At 36.1% G+C, this 20,519-nt stretch overlaps 1 protein-coding gene across 5 annotated transcripts in view; it reads left to right on the top strand.

The window, feature by feature from the left end:
- khdrbs2 (KH domain containing, RNA binding, signal transduction associated 2) overlaps positions 1-20,519 on the top strand; it is a 63,938-nt gene that overhangs the window by 24,921 nt on the left and 18,498 nt on the right. For all 5 annotated transcript variants that reach the window (XR_003277771.1, XR_003277770.1, XR_003277772.1 and 2 more), the window contains exons 3-6: positions 8,425-8,541; positions 12,496-12,642; positions 17,571-17,698; positions 19,509-19,707. Coding sequence is in view for 2 of the 5 variants with exons in the window: in XM_026224028.1 (XP_026079813.1) it covers positions 8,425-8,541; positions 12,496-12,642; positions 17,571-17,698; positions 19,509-19,707 (591 nt within the window). In the remaining 3 variants the exon portion in view is untranslated. The remainder of the gene's footprint in view (positions 1-8,424; positions 8,542-12,495; positions 12,643-17,570; positions 17,699-19,508; positions 19,708-20,519) is intronic.

Here is a 20,519-nt window from a genome sequence, read left to right as displayed (position 1 = left end):
AAAGATAATCCAATTGTTGTCTTGTCAAAGAATTCCCTAGTCCCAAAGGCCGACCAACCTTGTCAAAGGTGTTTAACATAGATAAGCTGCTGAACAGATTCAGAATCGAACAGCACACAGTAGAAAAAAAAAATCAACAATAGTGAGGAAGTTGTATCTTCTTAATGAACTAAAAGCCTGCTGAGGCGCCTTTTATTTGTTTTGAGGAAGGTTATTTATATGATTGCAAACATGAGCTCCGATAATGATGTTTTCTTGTGGTGCACAGTTGTTGGTTCAAGATTTGGAGAGACGGAAAGTCATGGAAAGAAACACCGAGCCTATGGGAATATGGCTTCTTTCCTAATCGGTTTATAAGGCTTATCCCAGTATGTTTCAAATGACCAGCACCCCATGGGAGAACACACTCACTAAGCAGCCTGCAGAAAGGCATTCATTGTGATGCTGCTGCCATAATCTTTAGCAAACAAATATTTTTGCACTTGGAAAATTTGTAAATGTGTGCCTTTCTAGCTTTTTGACCTTTCCAGGACAGCATTTCGTTTTAAGAGCAGACACCAAAGTGACATGGGAAATGTAGTCTGGGGAAGATAGTGGATGCCTCTCATCTGTATGGGTAGCAGTCTTTTAACCTGTCAGCCTCCTGACTCTGAGATGGTCTTAATGCGCTGTTTGTTTACCCTGCATCTGTGCTGTCAGTCCCAGAGTGTCAGAGCTCAATATGGGTTCTGTAATGCAGGGGATCCATCATCAACTTTTCCTCAGGCTGTTACCTTTTCTAGAGATGCACTGAACACAATGTTCAGGATGTTGGAACATGCGTTTTTAGTCTGATGACATGCATGCTTGTTATGTGCATCTTATTTTCACACATTTTTTAAATACATATGCTTAAATATTATTATAACATCTCCAACAACAATATTATTATTCTATTTGTTACAAGTAATATTTATCATTATTTTAGTATTATTATTATTAGATCTATTAATGTTAAGGAAGGTCTTTTAATGTTAATGTTGAGATATGATAATGGTTTCAAGGCTTAAACATTCAAATTTTACTTTAAACTCATTCCATATTCCTCATATTTTATAATACTGTAAAAAAAAGTCAGGCATATATAAAGTCAAAAAAATATTTTTTTAAGCAAGGATGCATTCATTTGATCAAATGTAACAGTAAGGACTTTTACAGTGTTACAAAAAATAAAATTAATCAATTAGTCAAATTAATGCTGTTTGTTTTTCTCCATAAAATAATCCTGAAAAAATGTATCACATTTTTTACAAAAATATTAAGAAGCACAAATGTTATCAACATAAATCACATTTTAAAATATATAAAACAGAAAACAGTTATTTTAAAGTGTAATAATATTTAATAATTTTAATAAATGCAACCATGGTAAGCATAAGAGTTCTTTAAAAATTATAAATAAATGAATAGAAATGTAAAAAAGTATTTAAAATCACATTACAACATTTTAACAACTCTATAGATTTGAACAGTATAATTAGTGTACCGGTATTTATTATAAATATTCAAATATACGTTTTATTAGTCATCATCCTTACATATTTTGACGTTAAAGCTAATAATGTAAGTTGAATACTGGCCAGTATCAAAGCTCTCCCTCTCTCTCAGCTCATTAGCCTCCACTAGCTAGCACTGGTCCTTTGACTCCCACCTCTATTTAACACCATAGTGCGCTGCCACTGTTTCAGCCATTCTCTGCTAATGCCCATGTCCATTGACTGCGGCCAAGCCATTTCTCCTGGCCATTATTACATCTCATCTTAGTCCCCAGCAATAATCCTGCTATCAGCCAGTGCTAGGCCTCGCTAGCTGCACAGCTGGCTACAATGGAAGTAGGAATCTTACCCCATCTGCGGATCTTATCTGGTTTCACAGCTTATGGCAAGGGTGCTATGTTTCCACCTCCAACTCAAACAGAGGCAAACAGCCTAACTGCACTAATGGTTATGTTAAGTGTTTCCTTTGCCAACTTTGGCTGGCAGCACATTCTGTTGTGAAGCTTGAGGAGTTTTGTGCCATTTTTGCTGAAACAGCCTTGAGGATATTTAGAAGTTTATTGGCCCTAGACATCATAATCATTTATACAGCATAAGATGCAGAATGTTGAAGTTGTAGCTATTTCTGCAGAGTATATAATTCCAGGTTTAATTGGCACAGTCTGAAGCCCATATCCATAAATAACACAAGTTAGCATGTTTCTTGTGCTTAATATCTCTTTAGCTTAATGTGCAGATCATATTCAGTCATTGTAAATAGGCAGCAGATTGAAATTGTGTGTCTGTCCCCCAAGATATACTTTTCCAATTTTTTGATGTTGTGAAAAGATGCACCAAAAATAAATTAATATATTGTTCTTTCATGGCAGATAAGAATATGCACCTTTCATCTTGCAGAATGAAAACAAAATATTCAAAGACTTAGATAAGTGTAGAGGAGCAATTTGCATAAAGTGTGTTGAGACTGGGACAGCAGAAGAGTTTTCTGTGTCATCAGCATATATCAGAAAATAACACACTTATCTTAATATGTTCATCAGTTTACTGAAGCACCCCCCCCCAAAAAAAAAATATTTCTTTTTCCCTTAAATGTTTACGTGCATGACAATTCCTTACAACAAATCCCCCTAGAAGTACTTCTCCACCAACATACTTTATCATTGACCACAACATCTCCCCCAACTAAACAATAACACATGTACTTTCATGGCAGTTGTACAGTAATAAAAACATTAACAAAAGACCTAGTAGTTCAGGAATTTGCTAAATCTTTATTCTTAAGTTTTTCTCTTTTATATTTTACCCATTTACTGAACAATATCTTGTAATAAAGGGGTCATTTGATGTTACTAAAAAGAACATTATTTTGTTCTTGAGCATAAATTTGGTGTAATGATGTGTTTATGTGGTTTAAGGTTAAAAAAAAAAAAAAAAAAAAAAAAAAAAATATATATATATATATATATATATATATATATATATATATATATATATATATATATATATATATATATATATTTTTTTTTTTTTTTTCCACACACTGTACATTATTGTTAGGGATGAACGATCATGATTTCTCATGGCTGATTCCAATACCGATTTTTTACAAGCAAACTGGCCGAAACAATATATTGAAAACAATAACTGTAACCATCTGAAATTAATGGCAGTAACTGCCCAGTAAGTAGCCTACATTCAGTACAAACAAATGTTTTTGAATTGGGTTGAAACTACAGAGAACTGGCCTTAAATTAAAAGATTAACTGTAACCATGTGAAATTAAAGGCAATAACTGCATAGTTATACAGTCCAAACCAGTTTAAAAACTGGTCTTTACCAGTGAGACTAAATAAAAGTATGCTATATAAATACATTATTCCAAAATGTTAAAATCAAATAATGTTGGTGCGAATAAAACAAAGATGCAAAGTGTTTCATTCATCAAAAAAAAAAATAAAAAAAAATCTGGGTAATGATCTAATTTTTTTTTACTTGAGTCAATGAAAAATAAAAACTTATTGTCTCAAGTAAAAAAATATAGATGTGAATCATTACCCTAAAATTTTTTAATTGGATGAATGAAACCGTTTTTACAGCAGGTGATTTTTAAATAAAATTAAGTCGATGTAATTTTAAGGTAAAATAAAAATAATCATCCTAATGCAGAACTGATGTTTACTTATGGCTTTTCAAACGTGTATGCAATTTCTAATTTACAAAAAAAAAAAAAAAAAAAAAAACATTTCAGTTTTGTCACAGTTTAGTCCGTTTCGTTTCTCATCCAACATGTGAGAAGTTGATCTGAACATCTCTTCATGGTCAACTCGTGTTCAGGGCACGGACGGTTACAGTATAGTCTTGCGCAGCTTCAGTACGCGCAGAAAAGGGACTCTTATTTGAGCAGCATTACAACAACTGCTGATCGCTTCCTGCTATCTGTGCCTCAGACACGAAGCTCTGCATTTCCAGTACTGATCGGCTGCCCGTGTCCTGCACACAGATTTCGAAATACTCTCACACACAAATGACATAGCAAACGATTACAATGTAGTCTGTGCACGCGAGCGTACTTCCGGAAAAATCGGCCTAAAGAAGACCAAAAACCGGACGATTGCCGATCGCGTATTTTAAGCAAAACCGGCCGGTTACGATTTTTGGCCGGTCAACCGGTGCATCCCTAATTATTGTTCTCCTCTTTATGAAATACATAGATTTTTACAAAGCTCATAGATCTGAAAATCGAGGTGTGCTCTGATTGGCCAGCTATCCAGTACGTTGTGTTTGGCTGATTGCCTCAAGTATATAGTGGAAATGTTATGCCCCTTATCATACTGTTATGCCATGTTATGCCATTGGGACAAAACCAATAAAACCCATTACAAACGAGGTATTTGATGGATCCAGTAGGGACATAATTACTGATAATAATGACTTATGCTGTATTTTTAAGTGTTGCGTACAGAAACAGACAATGGCATTGTAGGCTACGCTTCCAGGAAACAGTCTTGGTCCTCCGTAAAATGCGCTTGCACAGATCTGAATGTTTGGGTTTAACTGTTCCGGAACAGTGTTGTAAAAACAATTTAACTACTGATTTGTAATTGTGTCCTCTTTTGGAAGGCCAAACGAAGTAGTTTCCCCTTCACAATGAAACACACAGCATCTCCACAACATGGTGCTGGTGGCAACAGCGAGAATAAAAGTTACTCCTTCTTCCTTTGCTTAAACATTTGGGTGGTGTTATGCAAATCTTCCCACATAGTGACATAGACATGTGGGGCATGTTTAAACAAGCCATTTTAGCAGGGCGTGTATGAGACTTAACTTTCATACTGAAGTATTAAACCCAAAGAGATATTCTTTGCAAACTTTACAGATCTTCTTCATGCACCAAGAGCTTGTAACTATCCAAAGAGAAATGAATAATTGAAATCGCATTAAAGTGTGACCCCTTTAACCAAGCATTTACAACATTAACATTTAGGTAAAAATTTGAACAGTTTGACTTAACCTAAAACATGTCTTGGTTTCAATCTTACTATCAAGATTTACATTTACATAGTCATTTAGCCACATTGGCTTCCTTCTGACATGCTGTCGTTCTGTTGGTCTATCGACATTTTCTGTTGTTGAGGCAGAACTTGGTTGTTCCGTCGACCTGAGATCTGTATGCAATTGTGCCAAATGAGACACGTCCCATGTCCGTCCATCCATTGTCAGTAACTTTCTCCAGTGGATTCCCTTTTTGGCTGAAGACCGATGTCAGAAAACTGTCACTGCTGTTACATTCAATCTGAATGCCACTTCTGGTCATTTCGAGTAATAGTCAAGTAATGTAATAGCATACAGTATCTGCAGCTAGCAGGGCTTATCTCAAAAGGACCCACCACATCCATGCCAAGTTTCTGCCAAATGCCCTCTGGATACTGAACTTTTTGTCTGTCTTTTTGTGAAGATGGCAGGTGACACAGGCTGCAATGGTGGACTGTACTTGTAAATCCCTCTTAGGCCACCAATTTAGCCTTTGCTTGGTCCTCACAATTCCATGATGGCACTCTTGAGCTAGAGTGACCAACCTTGAACATAAACTAAATGGTACAATCAACCTATGTGCTCATCTCAAAACATATGAGTCATGAATCTACAATTCATCTCTTACAGGAAAGTAAGGAATCACGTCATCAGACAGAGTTTTAGCTGTTGCCGGCCAACCGTTCTCAGGGCGGGACAAGCACTCAACAGCAAACTCGGTCAGTGTTACAGCTGATAGCAGGGTGCTCACAGCAGCTACACTTTCTGCTTTAAAGGCCACATCAGGGTATGTCAAATGACTAAGATATTTTTCATCAATGCTTTAATTTATGCAGTTTTGCTGTGCAGTATCTTCAGATTTTGAATAAATCAATAAATTTTTGCATGGCGTTCAGTGGATAAAGAGGCTTTTTGTCTCCAAATTGTTTAGTTATAGCATATTGGACGAATCAACAAAAATGTCTCCAATAGGATGACTGTCAGTATATGATGATAGTAGAATGTGTGTGAGTGTTCCAATATGAAACTGATCCAGAGCTTAGTGGTCTGATTGGCTTGAATGACTTCTGTAAAGATTTTGACAGAGAAATCAATGTAATGCACACGAGAGAGCGCTGAGCGCAGGTGAAGGTCCCTGTCAAAGGGACTGATGTGTGAAAAGTCATTTGTTCAGCCAGCCACACACACACTCCGAAGTCACTCCAGGCTCCAAAAATAAGCGATTCTGCATGACAGCACACTGAATAGCCATCCAAGCTTTTTTAGTTTTCAATAAACAACAGCAAATGCTTTTCTTGGATTTTGGAAGTGTTTTCTGACGGACACACTGATCCAGGCTCCAGAAGTGTGAGTTAGGGAAGAGTTAGTGATCTAGTCTCCATCACAACAGCACACTATGCACTCTTTCTTAGAAGTCCCATTTGCTCATAATAAGGCGATGTGGTTTGACACTTATGCCTCCGGTTGTCAGGTTTATCATCTTCAGCCTGTCAGTGCTGCATAATGCCCATCATTCTGTGGCCTGCCTCTGACGGGGACTGCGAGGGACAGCTTGCATCACTTCAAACCTCATCCAGCACTGAACTGTGCCCCCTAATAAAGCCTAAATTGCCCACCATGGAGCAGGAGAGTGGCTCCAGACATTCATTAGCTTAATGAAAACAGGCCACTTCACTGCAGCCGCCCAGTGAGCATCTTCACACTGTAGCTGAGGCAACCATCTGCTCAGAGGCACCCAGCCAGCTGCAGAGTATTCCTGTCATACACACCGCATCGGAGGGGATGCAAACGGCACACCTCCAGCTCAGCCGCTCGAGAGAGTTGGTCATGCCGCCTTGGCGCAGTGCTGCAGTGTTGCTAAATATACTGCCCTACCCACACCTCACCCTTTCACCTGAAACTGTTTGCATTTGCTTTGTGACTCTGGCCAAATTCGGTGACGGTTCTTCTGCATTTGATCAGCTAAAGTTCCCTACAGCTGCATCTACAGCCTGACTGGGAAGAGCATGTGTTGAGGAGTTTCCAGCCATGTGCTAGGCAGGGTATGTCAACATGTGTTACTGCCAACTGTTTCATTCTGGCCGCCACATATCAGCTAACCTTTGCAAACATTTGAAGGACGAATTCACTTCCCTGAGTAATGTCTGGCTCATTGGGGCTGGAAATATACAAAATACTGTAGTAAACAGCCATATCACTAAAACTATGCAATGTCAGATTTTACAAATGTGTTCCATACAGAATGCTTTATTTGTGTTATAGTTAAATCGTCACATTAGTGGACTAGTTATACACAACCAATATTTATTTATTTACTTAATCTTAAAGGGATAACGCACCCAAAAATGTTAATTGTCATTTATTACTCACCCTCATTCCATTGCAAATCAATATGACCTTTGTTCATCTTCAGTACACAAATTAAAATATTTTTGATGAAATTCCAGAGCTTTCTGGTCCAACATAGACAGCAACACAACTGACATGTTTAAGGCCCAGAAAAATAGTTAAATATAAAAAAATATAAGCAGTTCAACATTAATTGTATAATGCTATGAGAATACTTTTTGTGTTCAAAGAAAACTAAAATTATTTTATTTAACCACTTCTTCTCTTCTTTGTCAGTTTTTAAGATGCATTCAAGAGAGTATGCATGCACACAATGTGTGCGTTTCACCGTAAACATGCCTGAAGATTTAGACAGAGAGGGATTTTTTTCACAGCCTTAGTTATTTGAATGAGAATATACTGACAATGACCTAAGAAAGATGGACATCAGCACCACCACACACACGTGTTGTTGTACTTTCCTGAAGGTGCATTAAAGAAGGTCAAGTGTTCTCAGTGACCGGAGATCTGCCGTGTGACAGAAATGTTAGTTGCTGCCCCGAGGCAGTTGTTGGATAGCTCATCATCTGGGTAGTATTACTTGAATCCCCATTGGAAATGAACTCATTATGTTATGCCTCATTCAAGCATGGACTTCATTTTGAAGATCCCTTTTGGCATTTGGTACATGTTATAATATCTCTGAAAGCAGCAGAGCCCAACCACTGACCCCAAACATCGATTAGACACATGAGTGGCTGCAGTAGCCTGCAGAAACAGGTATAGGCTCTCACATCTTTTTTGATCGCTTCTGAAAGACCTGAACCTAAAAATGATCGACGACTGCCACAGATTTAATTTTGAACCCAAAAAGAATTTTTCATTCTCTCACTGTAGTTTTTGTGCATGATGAGAAAAACCAGCTTACTTTTGAATGTGTTTTATTGACTGTGCGGTAACTGAGGCAACTGTCTAGGAAGCAGGCAGTCTGAGAGACCAACCATATTGCCTTTTCTCTCCTCTATTACAGTTTAATTTTGTTGGGAAACTGCTGGGGCCCAGGGGCAATTCCATGAAAAGATTACAAGAGGAAACAGGAGCAAAGATGTCCATCCTCGGCAAGGGTTCAATGAGGGATAAAGGCAAGGTAGGATAACTTCTTTCTTTGTCCTCCTGTGTACTGTATAAAGTTAATATATTCCATAAATGCTTTGAGTATTATTATTTTGATAAACACTGATTTGTTTGTAACCATATAATAACTGTACCAGCATATTTCGGATATTAATATTTAAACTGACTGCTCATGACAAAAACAAACTACCTGCATTTGATTAGACCTGTATTAAACCATATATAGATTTTTGTCAATGAGAAAGTATAATAGTATAATAATTGTATGGAAGTCTGTTTCTGCCACAAAATAAAAAAATGTGTTTTGATATGACATTTAAAGTCAGAAAGTAATACATAAGTTAAAGTTCATTATGACATACTAAACGATAATTATAAGTTTAAAAGTAATAATTATGACATAAAATGTTGACTTTTAATTTCACAATTGAGACCTTTTATCTTATTATTTTAACTTTTTGTATTTAACTTTTTTTTAAATATTGGCTACAAAAAAATAAATTAATTAAATTACAATTTTTTTAGTCAATTATGACCTTTTATGCCAATTTAAAAGTTTGAATTATTATAACTTTTTACCTCATAATTATGATTTAGTATGTCAAATAATTTCAACTTTTTTTATCTTAAAGTATGACTTATCTCATAATTTTCCATCTCTATATTATTTGCTTAACCATGATTTTTGGGGGAGGAAATGGGATTCCATGTTATGCACACATTTATTCCAGAGCAGAGTGCTTTATCCTTTAAATCCTGTAAATATCACAGATACATAGCACTGACTCACATACTGTAATTTGGCTGAAAGTAATGCCTGGCAGCCTCACAGACCTATGTGTTCTTTAAAAATTGTAAAGGAGCTGTTGAGACTATTCGCAGTATGGATCTTTCTCAGTGGATCTGATTTAAACATGTGCTTTGGATTGAGTTGTGCTGAGTGTAATGTTTAGAAATGGCATTTTGTGATTCAGCCAAACAGCTGCCCTAAGAGACGTGCTGGTCATTTACCAAGCCAGAGAATCGTTCCAAATATATATTTCTCGCTTTGCTGCTCTTGTCATCTCATTATAGGCCATCCCGATGTCCCCAGCTCAGTAAAATGTTCATTTTAATGTAATATTATTGAATGCAACTCCACTGAATGAAAAACATTCATATCAAGCAAATATTAGTTTTTTTTTCATGTAGTGTATGAAATGGAATGAAGCAATAAGCAATGCGAGGCTGTGTTTTTACCAAAGCGATTTTGTTAAAGGGTGTTGTTAGGCACAAGTGAAGCATGGAGACTTGGCATATTAATAGCATTCAGTTGATGTGCGTCTTGATTGTTGTTTAACCAATAACATGAAACAATTCCTTTTTCAACAACGCCATGATGAAAATTAAACTTTGTTATCATAAGATTTCCACAAAGTCAACAGAAACGTTATTTGTGTAATAAGTAATGCATTTACAGTTAGCTGAGTAGCATGAATTATTTACTCAAAACCTGATGTCAGAACAATTTGTTGCAACATGACCTGGTTGTATGAAATTGAAATTATTTTTACTAGATTTATTTTCAAATGTCCTTGTATATTGAGTATACTGTATGTGGCCTTGCATCTATTTATATATCAGCATTGTGTAAACAGCACTACCCCCAATTTTACCATTACCTGATTTACATCATTTCTTAAGTAAATTGCGTGCTCAAGCAATGCAGATAGCATGCAAATAAAAGATGCTTTTAGGGGTATAATCCTTTCCTAATGAATTCCCCCTCAGTCTTTAATTTAAACATATAATGCATATTGTTTTTACTAAAATCTGTCTTTGTTGTAATCATTTCACAAAACCAAACAAGGCCGATATCTTGTTCTTGTTTATTGTCTTACATTGTTACATGCTAAAAAGTTGTACAAATGAAATGAGACAGGACATGCATTGTCTGATTCCAAATAGCCATGTTGGGAGTTTCTACAAGCAGAATGTTCCTTTTGAAGTTTTACAAACACACTGTTCACCAGAATTTATAACACTGTTTTAAACAATGTGGATGAACCATGGTCTGAAATCTAGTTAAATTTATGGCAGAACTCAAACAAGAGCCTGTTGGATTGTTTTAAATCCCAAAGGCAATCATTAATGCAAACATATTCCATTATAAAGAGTCACCTTGAGCTGGTACAGGTTTGTTATACATATGAAATTAAGAGTCTGCCGTGTGTCTTTTATAGACTTGTCTGTGCAGTATCTGAAAGTCCTGCTGAGGTCTTCATATAACAGAATCTCTACATCCAAGGATCAGCAAAGCAAAGAATATTGCATTTCGAATGATACCCTAGCTTGTGTCCAAGGGCAGCAAACTGAGTGAATCAAAAAATGGCATTACATTCACCACAAAGCAAAACAACAATTTATGTAGTGCAAATCTCAATCTGGGGAAACACAGAAGAAATATTTAACTCATATCCTTAATTTTTTATGGAAGGAAAAGAAATGCAGCTTTTATTATAACCCACAGTGCAGTTTCCATGAGTTTCAGGAATAGATTTTATTTCGCTTTATAAGCTTTTATTCGAATGTTTCAAATCTGAGCTCTTTAACTCCATAGGGGCGCTGGATAACTGTCAGGCTTATAAGTGTCAGATTCACTATTTGTACTTTACCGGGAATACATTTGAGGAACCCTTCATTTTGTCACATTTGAAGAGGAGTCTGCTGTACTTAGACATGCTTACTTGAGTGCCTTTTGAAATGCATCCTGGGAGACAGACCTACCTTTTGAAACAACAGAACATTTTCTTCATGGATTGACATGAAAGGCAAGTTAAAGCTTTCAGGCTTGAAACAGAACAAATGTCATCTGACGAACGGTTTTCCAGAGGACTGCAAATGAGGCAGCAGACTTTTCACCGTCTCCTGCTTCCCCTTTTGTCTGTCCGTTATTAAGTCAATCCGGAAACAATCCTACATGAATATATTTGTGTCTGCGGACAAAATTATCACATCTTCACAATTCGTCAGCGCCTATATACAAAGCCCACAAAATATGATTACGCCTCTCAAAAATGTTGTGAAAGCTTAAGTGTCTCCTGACCTTTCGTCCATGCAAAGCATGATGGAAAAAGTGCTTGGGTCACTTTGACTTGTTAGAGAGAGATGGCATCGATAAGTGTTTATTAAAGCTGAAGGGGCTACAAGGGCCCACATCAGTGATCAGACATCTGTGAATGGGCCCTACATCAAAGCCCTCCTGACTTTAAGAAGAAGCCACAGCCGAATGGCAATCAACATTAGACAGAAATGCTGGCTACCGTAATTACAAGCTTTGTGAAGTTTTAAGGTTTTTGAAGAGCCTCAGAACACCTTCAGCAATCAGAGAGAATCGAGAATCTGAATACTTCTGTGAAATATCAGCCTTTTCTGCTCTTTTGATGGCAGAGTTAAATCAGAAAGGTGACAGTGTCAATTTATTTCTGATAAAAAGCTCTCGGGCAGATTTAAGTATGATGATTTGCGGTATCTATGTACCCGTTATCTGTGTTACAGAGTAAGGGTGTTGTATGGTACCATTGTTCACAATTTTCCTATGCCATTATGAGAATTATTATTAAATGTGAGCTAAAAAAGTATTATTTGTGACATTTTGTCAAAATCCATTCAAAGAACATCACCTCAAAAAGAGCTTCTTTCTTAAAGGGATAGTTCACCTAAAAATGATTATTCTGTCACCTTCATGTCACACCTGTATGACTTTCCTTTCTTTGTGGGATAAAAAGATAATTTGAAAAAATGTCCCACCTGAGGGGATTTATTTTGGGGTGAACTATCCCTTTAATGCCTTTCCAGTTCACTCTCAGTTCAAAATCTGCATAATGTGGATTGGGGGTGGTGGAAAAAAGTACTATTTATTTAATTCATTAATGATATGATTAATTCTTCACACAGAAGTCCTGACTGGATATTTTTCCATCTCTAGGAGGAAGAGCTGAGGAAAAGTGGAGAGGCGAAGTATGCCCATTTGAGCAACGATCTTCATGTTTTAATTGAAGTTTTCGCACCACCTGGAGAAGCCTATTCCCGCATGAGCCATGCCCTGGAGGAGATTAAGAAATTCCTTGTTCCAGTAAGTTCATACAGTTGGATTCCTTCAGAGGGATGGTGAGCTGGAAGCCAAGATGAGATGAGTGCACCAACCAATACTGAACTCTAGTGCTCTCCTGCATACATAAATCTGTTCATGTTTATTGCGTAGGGGAAAAAAAGAGATTAGAGTTATGCATGTGATTAAATATATACGTTGGAGATCTGCCTTACAAAATTGGATGTTTAATATACTGGAATTGGCGAAAAACGGAGAGAACTGCTCGTTTCTGATAATATATTCTGCAAATCCACGTTAATTACACCCTAGGAATAAAACAAAAAAAGCAAATGGCTTAACATGAAGTTCTGCTTTATTGACTATATGTATAGTGCAGTTCAGAAGACTTAAAATAATATAACTTTTAAAAGATTTCAAATTAATGTGTTCAATCTATACAAACAAATAATTAAATAGATAAATAAGCAGAAGAACATTTTAAAGTAGTAGAAATAGTGAGATTCATTCATTCATGTATTTAATTTTGAGCACCAAATCAGCATATCACAATGATTTCTGAATTCTCATGTGACATTGAAGAGTAATGGATGTTGAAAATCTTCAGCAATAAACCATCCAAAACATATTAAAACATAAATGTATTCAATTGCAATAATATTTCACCATATTACTGTTCAGACTGTATTTTTGATCAAAAAACGCATCCTTGGTGAGACTTTCAAAAACATTTTTAAAATATTTGATTATCCATAAACCTTTGAACACTAATGCAAACACACTAGCTTACTTGTAACGTTAGAATAAAGGCTCCTGCATGGAGCTTTCAAAAGGTAGTTAATGTTCCTGTGGCTCAGTGGTAGAGCATTGTGTTAGCAGCGTAAAAGGTTGTGGGTTCAATTCCCAGGGAACACACATACTGCTAAAACAAAATGTATTGCCTGAATGAACTGTAAGTATGAGTTGTTGGCCTCAGAGAGGAAGGGCATTAGGCAGGCTCTTAACCTCTTGGGCCACATCTTTGCATCACTTGTCATATCCTCCATATGTCCTGCTGTTTTATCTTTAAGTCCACTGCAGAATACCAAGCAGACGAGTTTTCAATCTCAATAGCTCTGTGTCAAATCTATATCTTTAAGTGTTTTAAAATGTCATAGACATGCTCTTGACATAATTATGATGCCTTCTTTTTTATCCAAATTCTAAGACAGCAATGTGCGTATGCATTTCAGTTAGGATTCTGCCTTAAAAGCAGCTTCCTGTGCAGGCAGTAGGCGGCAAGGCAGCTCATTAGGATTTGCAGCTAATGTCTTGACGTCTTTCCATCTTTGAATTTGTTTATAGTGGTCTACTCATTTATCTTTGTCAGAAAGCTTGATTCCTGTCAGGATTAATGGAGTGTGCTGGCATCTCAAGATGGTGCGCTTTGAAATGTTAATAGTATCTAGGCAGCCATGTGAATATGTCATAGCATTTGTTTTGTAGAGACATGACATTATGGCCCCTTTCTAATGAAAGGATTTTGCTTGGCCCCTTAATCCCAGTAAAAACAAACCTTAATGCTACTGCACACATTACATTCTAGTGTATTGTGTGCTTCTTTCTTGCAATAGTTTTGGGAAGCCATTTTCTGTTCCAGCATCACACATCACTATTGCACAGTGTACAAGGAAATGTCTATTAGGAAATGTTTTACTGATTCAAGTTTGGAAGACCTTGACTGACCTGCACCAAGCTCAACTCCTATTGAACACATTTGAGATGAATTGGAACACAGACTAAGAGCCAGACCCCCTGAATCATCAACATTACCTGTCCTTAGTGATGCTCTTGTGTCCGGATTAGAGAAAATGGCTACTGCAAAACTTTCCCAGAAGAGTGGAAGCTGTGGAGACTCGGCTTCCAAATAATTCCCAACAAACCCCATACACTACCATTAGTAAGATATTTGTAATGTTTTTAAAGAAATCTTTCATAGTTACCATGACTGTATTTATTGAATTAAAGTTATTATTTTTATATGAATTAAAAAAAAATTTTTTACAATTCAGAACAACTGTTTTCTATTTGAATATATTTTAAAATGTAATTTATTTCTGAGTTGCCATAGCAGAAAATAAATATACTTAAATGTAGTATACTACAAATACACTTTAATATTTATTTACTTAATAAAATAACCTGCAATTATACTTTTAGTATACTAAACGTAAAGTCTGCTAAATGTGAACAATTAATTTTGTACTTAATGCACTTTAATTGTGCTAATGTAGGGCTGAAGTACAATTAAAGATATACTTAGTATATTTTATTGTGCTAAAGTGGAACTATTGTACACTTCATGTGCACCTTAAATATTTAGCATTTAAAGACCAATATTATTCAGAGATCATACAATCTTCATCAAAATTGACATTAAAACACATTTTAGATTGTGCACAAGTAGTAAGCCAAATAAAGTTGAATTATAATTTTCAGTAAGTCAGTAAGTCTCGAGTTGTCTGTCAGTAAATATGTTAATATATTGTAACTATACTTAGTATGATATAAATTATTTTTAAATATATTACTTTTTTTACTTGGGTGGCAAAGCTGAATTTTCAGCATCATTACTCCAGTTTTCATTGCCACATGATCCCTCAGAAATCAGTTCAATATGCTGATTTGCTGCTCAAGAAAAAAAAAATCTTATTGGTTTGAAACAGTTGTCCTGCTTAATATTTTTGTGGAAGCTATGATACTGTTTTTCAGGATTCTTTGATGTGACGTTTAAAAGCATTTATCTGAAATAGAAATATTTTGTAACATTATAAAATGTCTTTAGTATCATATTTATTCAGTTTAGTGCATACTTCCTGAATAAAAGTAGTTTCTTTTTAAAACAAGAGAGCATAGAGATAATGATTTATGTATCTGTCATTGTCAGTAAAATAAAGCTGCATGCAGATTATCTCAAGCTCTGGATTAAATTGCACTATGAATTGTAAAATTCCATTGAATGAATCTTGTAATTCCAGATTAGGATGGTTAACATACAATAAATATGTCTTTCAAAAAAACTAAAAACAAACAAAACGCCTTTGCAACTGGACTACTGATAGGCCTAAACCTTTGTTGATAAAGCCTACAGAAAGCCCATTATGTGAATACGATTATACAATCTCACACACTGCCAAAGGAAAAGAGTGATTCATGCAAAGCGCAGCATCTTAAGTAGGAGTGAGTGGGCTCTCCTCAGCAGCAGTAATGTACATGTATTGACTGTAGTCTCATTAAGAAGGAAACTGGCTAGATTTTGCCGGAGGAAGTCTAATATATACCATTAATACAGAGTGGATGTACAGACTCATATGGGGATTCTAAAGCAAAAGCAAGAATTTTTTTATTTTCTTTTTTTTCTTTTTTAGCCTGACAGGCTTGCTGGACACAATTTGGCCTGGTGTTTCTAAGTCTCCCTGTTTATATCCTGAATCAATGCATAATCGCTGTTATTAAATCTAATTCAGAACATAATTAGCTTTACCTCAAGACACTCTAAATAATGAGTCCATCAGAATGCTCATTAAATCTGATCAGTATAAAATACATTTCTGTCTGTCCATGTGTTAGCCTCATTTCTCAAGCCAAGGAATCAGTCAGATAGTTTAAACCACAACATGGGCTGTCCAGGCAACAGCGCTGATACAAGAACCTGACACACCTACCACCTTTCGACATTATTTGCAAAAGTTTCACCTATTAGCACTGTAATCGATGGATATTTATGTAGTGTTTTAATAAATGCATTATGTTTGGGATCTTTTTTGAAGAAAGTGAATACTTTTATTCATCGAGGATGAATTTAGTTGATCAAAAGGTAACAGCAAAGAGATTTATAATGTTATTGAAGATTTCTCTTTCAGATAAATGCCATTGTTTGAACTTTCTATCCATTATGGAATAAATGGAGAAATATTAAGTAGCAGACCTGTTTTTAACATTAATAATAATAAGCTCCAAATTTCTGAAGGATCGTGTGATACTTAAGACTGCAATAATGCCTGCAGAAAATTCAGCTTTGCGATCACAGGAATAAATTACATTTCAAAATATATTAAGTTTTATTTTAAATTGTAATAGTATTTTGCATGCTCATTACAACATTCTTTGATAAAATTAAAGCAACATTGACAAGATTAGGAGACTGTATTCCAAAAAAATTCTCAAAATCTCAGCAATGCAATCATTAATGATTGGTGAGCAATGGAAAGGCCACTCTCTTCTAGCTGCCATGTCTGATATTTGCCTGTACCCTGTTGTGCCAAACAGGAAGGGAAATAATGGCTGGTGGAAATAAGGCTCTGTTTATCTGCCTGTGGCAGTGACATGATAATAAAATAAGCGCTATCCGCTCTGTAATAGTCCTTGTGATCCAGGGCCCTGTCATGTTCGATCAAATGAAAAAGGGACTTAATAAATGCAGAAAGTGGAATTGTTCTTCACAACAATGCACTAATAGCTGATGTCAAACAAAGTTAATAAGCCAGCACTCTATTTTTCTCCTGCCTCTATCCTTTCCTTTACTCTAAATGAAAGATACGTGTACATCACGTTCCGTAAAGTTATGAGTCTGTGACATATGGCGCCTTTTTGTCAGTATGTATGCAAAAAATTTTCTTGTCCTCCACATCTGAAAACAAAGCTAAAACAGATTTCTTTTTATCTTTTTTTTGTTTGTTTGAAGTCAGCAAAACTTTCTGGCAGTATATTTAAGATTCCCTGCCAACATTCTGGTGGTCTGGCAATGTATTTAAAACTCAGCTGCTTTGACGCTGGATCAGATGAAGATGTACATCCAACTGGATCAGTTCTTTTTGTAAAAGCATGTCAGATGAGATGCAAATACAACACATTCACATTTGTATAGAAATGTATGTTTATGTCAGGTTTGCTGTTTTTTTTTCTGTCCACAGGATTACAATGATGAGATCAGGCAGGAGCAACTTCGTGAGCTCTCCTACTTAAATGGCTCAGATGACCCAAGCCGAGGAAGAACCGCAAGAGGTCGAAGCTTACGTCTGACCTCCACAGCCTCCACCCGGTACAGTAGCTTCACCACACCACCCTCTGAACTTAAAGGAATAGCTCAGCCAAGTATGCCATCATTTATTCACCTTCATGTCATTCCAAATCCGGATGACTTTTTTTCTTGCGTGGAACACAAAGCAAGAGGTTTTTGAATATTTCTTGTATATTCTCGCTTTGAGAAAATTATTTTTAGTCTAATCAGTAGGATAAAAGGTCTGTCTATCAGAAAAGCTCAGGCTCAGGTAACAAGGTAAACCATAATAGGGTAGACATCTGAAGCTAATGAAGCTGATACTAGGTAGGAAAGGACAAAAATGTAAAAGTAAAAAATGAAAACGAAGTCATCCAAGTTCACTCTAACTGTTAACAACTCTAACAGAGGCCCAATTTTCACTGCCAAACATCTGTGCACTGTTGGATCATGAAAGTGCCCTGAGGCTCAGTGTTATTAATCAGGTTAGCAGGTGAAGCTTTAATTGTTCTCATCAAAAGCAGAACTTATATATACCTTCATCCATTATTTATACCTTTAATGTTTATTTCATACATTTCACACTGCACTTGTTCTGGCTCGCTTGAGCCTCTGAAGATCCCTCTCGGATTCTCCAAAAACAACGACAGCTTGCATTACCTCAGGTAGTAATAATAGATTCAAAATATGATCTTTCTGTTTACCGTTCCTGGCGGATAAACCTATAAAGCGCCTCTTCCCCTTGATGTGCCCTGAGAAGTCATTACCACAAATCAGCATGGCAAAAACAACAACACTGATGAGGCCATTATTCTCTGTAGGATCTTTGGATTTAGATGGACAAAATGTAGAACTGGACAGACCGAAACATCTGCCACTGACCAGTGCTGCCAGCTCCATCTGCCATGCTGCAACAGTAATCAGGTTGAAAATGACTCCAGAATTGGACAACTTCACCCCTTGATTCCACAATAGCAGCACACGGGAGCAAAATAAAGCAGTCTCTCATGGCACTGAATGAAACAATGTGTTCTACAGACTGATTCTTGATGCCATGCTTCACTGCCACTCTTACAGTGCGGAACCAGAGCAGTGCAAAGAAAGAAAATAGCTGAGGCAATGAATATTGGAATATCTTTGAAAACACTGCTGTCTAACCTTATGAATCACTGGCATTATGGTTCACATGGCTTTAATAGGCTGTCGGTGATGAAAACACCAGCTAACAGCAACCCACTATTATAGCACTGCAGCAGATGACTTCACACAAAATGCTAATCTGTAAACACTGGCGTTGTGCTGCACTAATTTTGCATAGAGCTGCCACTGCATCAAGCCTTTGGTATGTGTCTATACAGAAGAGTTATATCACAGCAATATCAAACAATTCTGAAAAGGTTTTGTGCTATATACTATTAAATTAGCACTTTAATTGAAGCGCCTAAGAAAATCAATACTGTACAATGTAAATGCCTTACATTATTCATATGAATCAAAATTCTTATACATTAAGCTTAATGTATACATAAACAAACAGTTTAAATTAAGTTTAATTATTGTCATAATTGGAAAGTTGGTTTATCAATATTTTTGGCATTTTATTTTAATATTAAATCCATAAAAATATACTAAAATAAGCAATTAACAACATAAAAGCAACAATTATGCTTTGTTAAAAAACTTAATAAATTTATAATATAATATAATATAATATAATATAATATAATATAATATAATATAATATAATATAATATAATATAATATATGTTTTCATAAAAACTAAATAAAATAAGAAAAAAATAATATATTTCTATTATATATTATATCATATATTTTGTCTTTATGTCTTTAGAGGTCGAGGGGGGTCAGCTGCACCCCCTCCACCTGGACGAGGAGCAGCAGCACCCAGAGGAACTGGGGGAACACGCACCTCTGTCCAAACCCCCACACTAGCCAGGGGAGTGTCTGCACCCCGGGCCAGAGGAACTGCAGGGACCCCTGGATACAGAGCCCCGCTACTGCAGGCCACGCACAAATCATATGATGACTACGTAAGTCAAGATTAAGCGTTTTTAATGACAATGGATTTTTTCAAAGTGTATACTGCAAGTGTTTTAGTTTTGTTTGAAGAACTACTGAGATAGAAACATTTTGAGTTGAGTTTGTGTCCAAAAAAAGAAATTCTTAGGAAAAAAGTATTGAAAGTTATGCTTACACACACTCACAAAATAGAAGGCTTGTCAGAAAAAAAGGTTTATGAATCCTTAAATCAGATTCACTGAGGGAAATGTACAATGAATGGCCTTTCTATTTACCAAATGTTGAATGAATCAGTGAAGACAGAATACATTCTGACAGATTAAATGCCCTCAAATGTTAGTCTACATGCTGGCATGCTGTAAATACAAGCCATGTGGTTCAAAAAGAAAAGCATCTGCTCACTTGATTAGCTGTTGTCTGTGTCAGAGTCTCTGACTACCATTACCAGTATTATAATTATTGATGATGGTCATGATGATGATTATTAGTAAACAATAATGGAAGCTTTTGCTGATTTGTAGGAAAGCACCTACACATTGCAGACTTTTTGTACCCAGGTGTGCACAAGGTTATTTTTGCAAATTTTCAACCAAGTGAACGTCAAACTCCAACCTAATGAAAAAAGCAATATCTCATGGATTCGATTCCCTCAGAGCTTTTGCCTAATGCAAAAGCCCTATATGTGCAGCGCTGTGGCAGATTGGTCTGTCTGCATGGGGAAATGTTTGAGTACAGACTCATTACCAACGTGAATTGAGTTCTGCTGGAGAGCCTCTGTATTACGGGGGACATGGAAAACGTGGACATATTTCTGAGTAATTGG

The sequence above is a fragment of the Carassius auratus genome, chromosome 38 (genome assembly GCF_003368295.1).
Source record: "Carassius auratus strain Wakin chromosome 38, ASM336829v1, whole genome shotgun sequence".
NCBI lineage: Eukaryota > Metazoa > Chordata > Actinopteri > Cypriniformes > Cyprinidae > Carassius > Carassius auratus.
The sequence above is the reverse complement of the archived record's forward strand: the minus strand, read 5'-3'. Positions and strand labels throughout refer to the sequence as shown.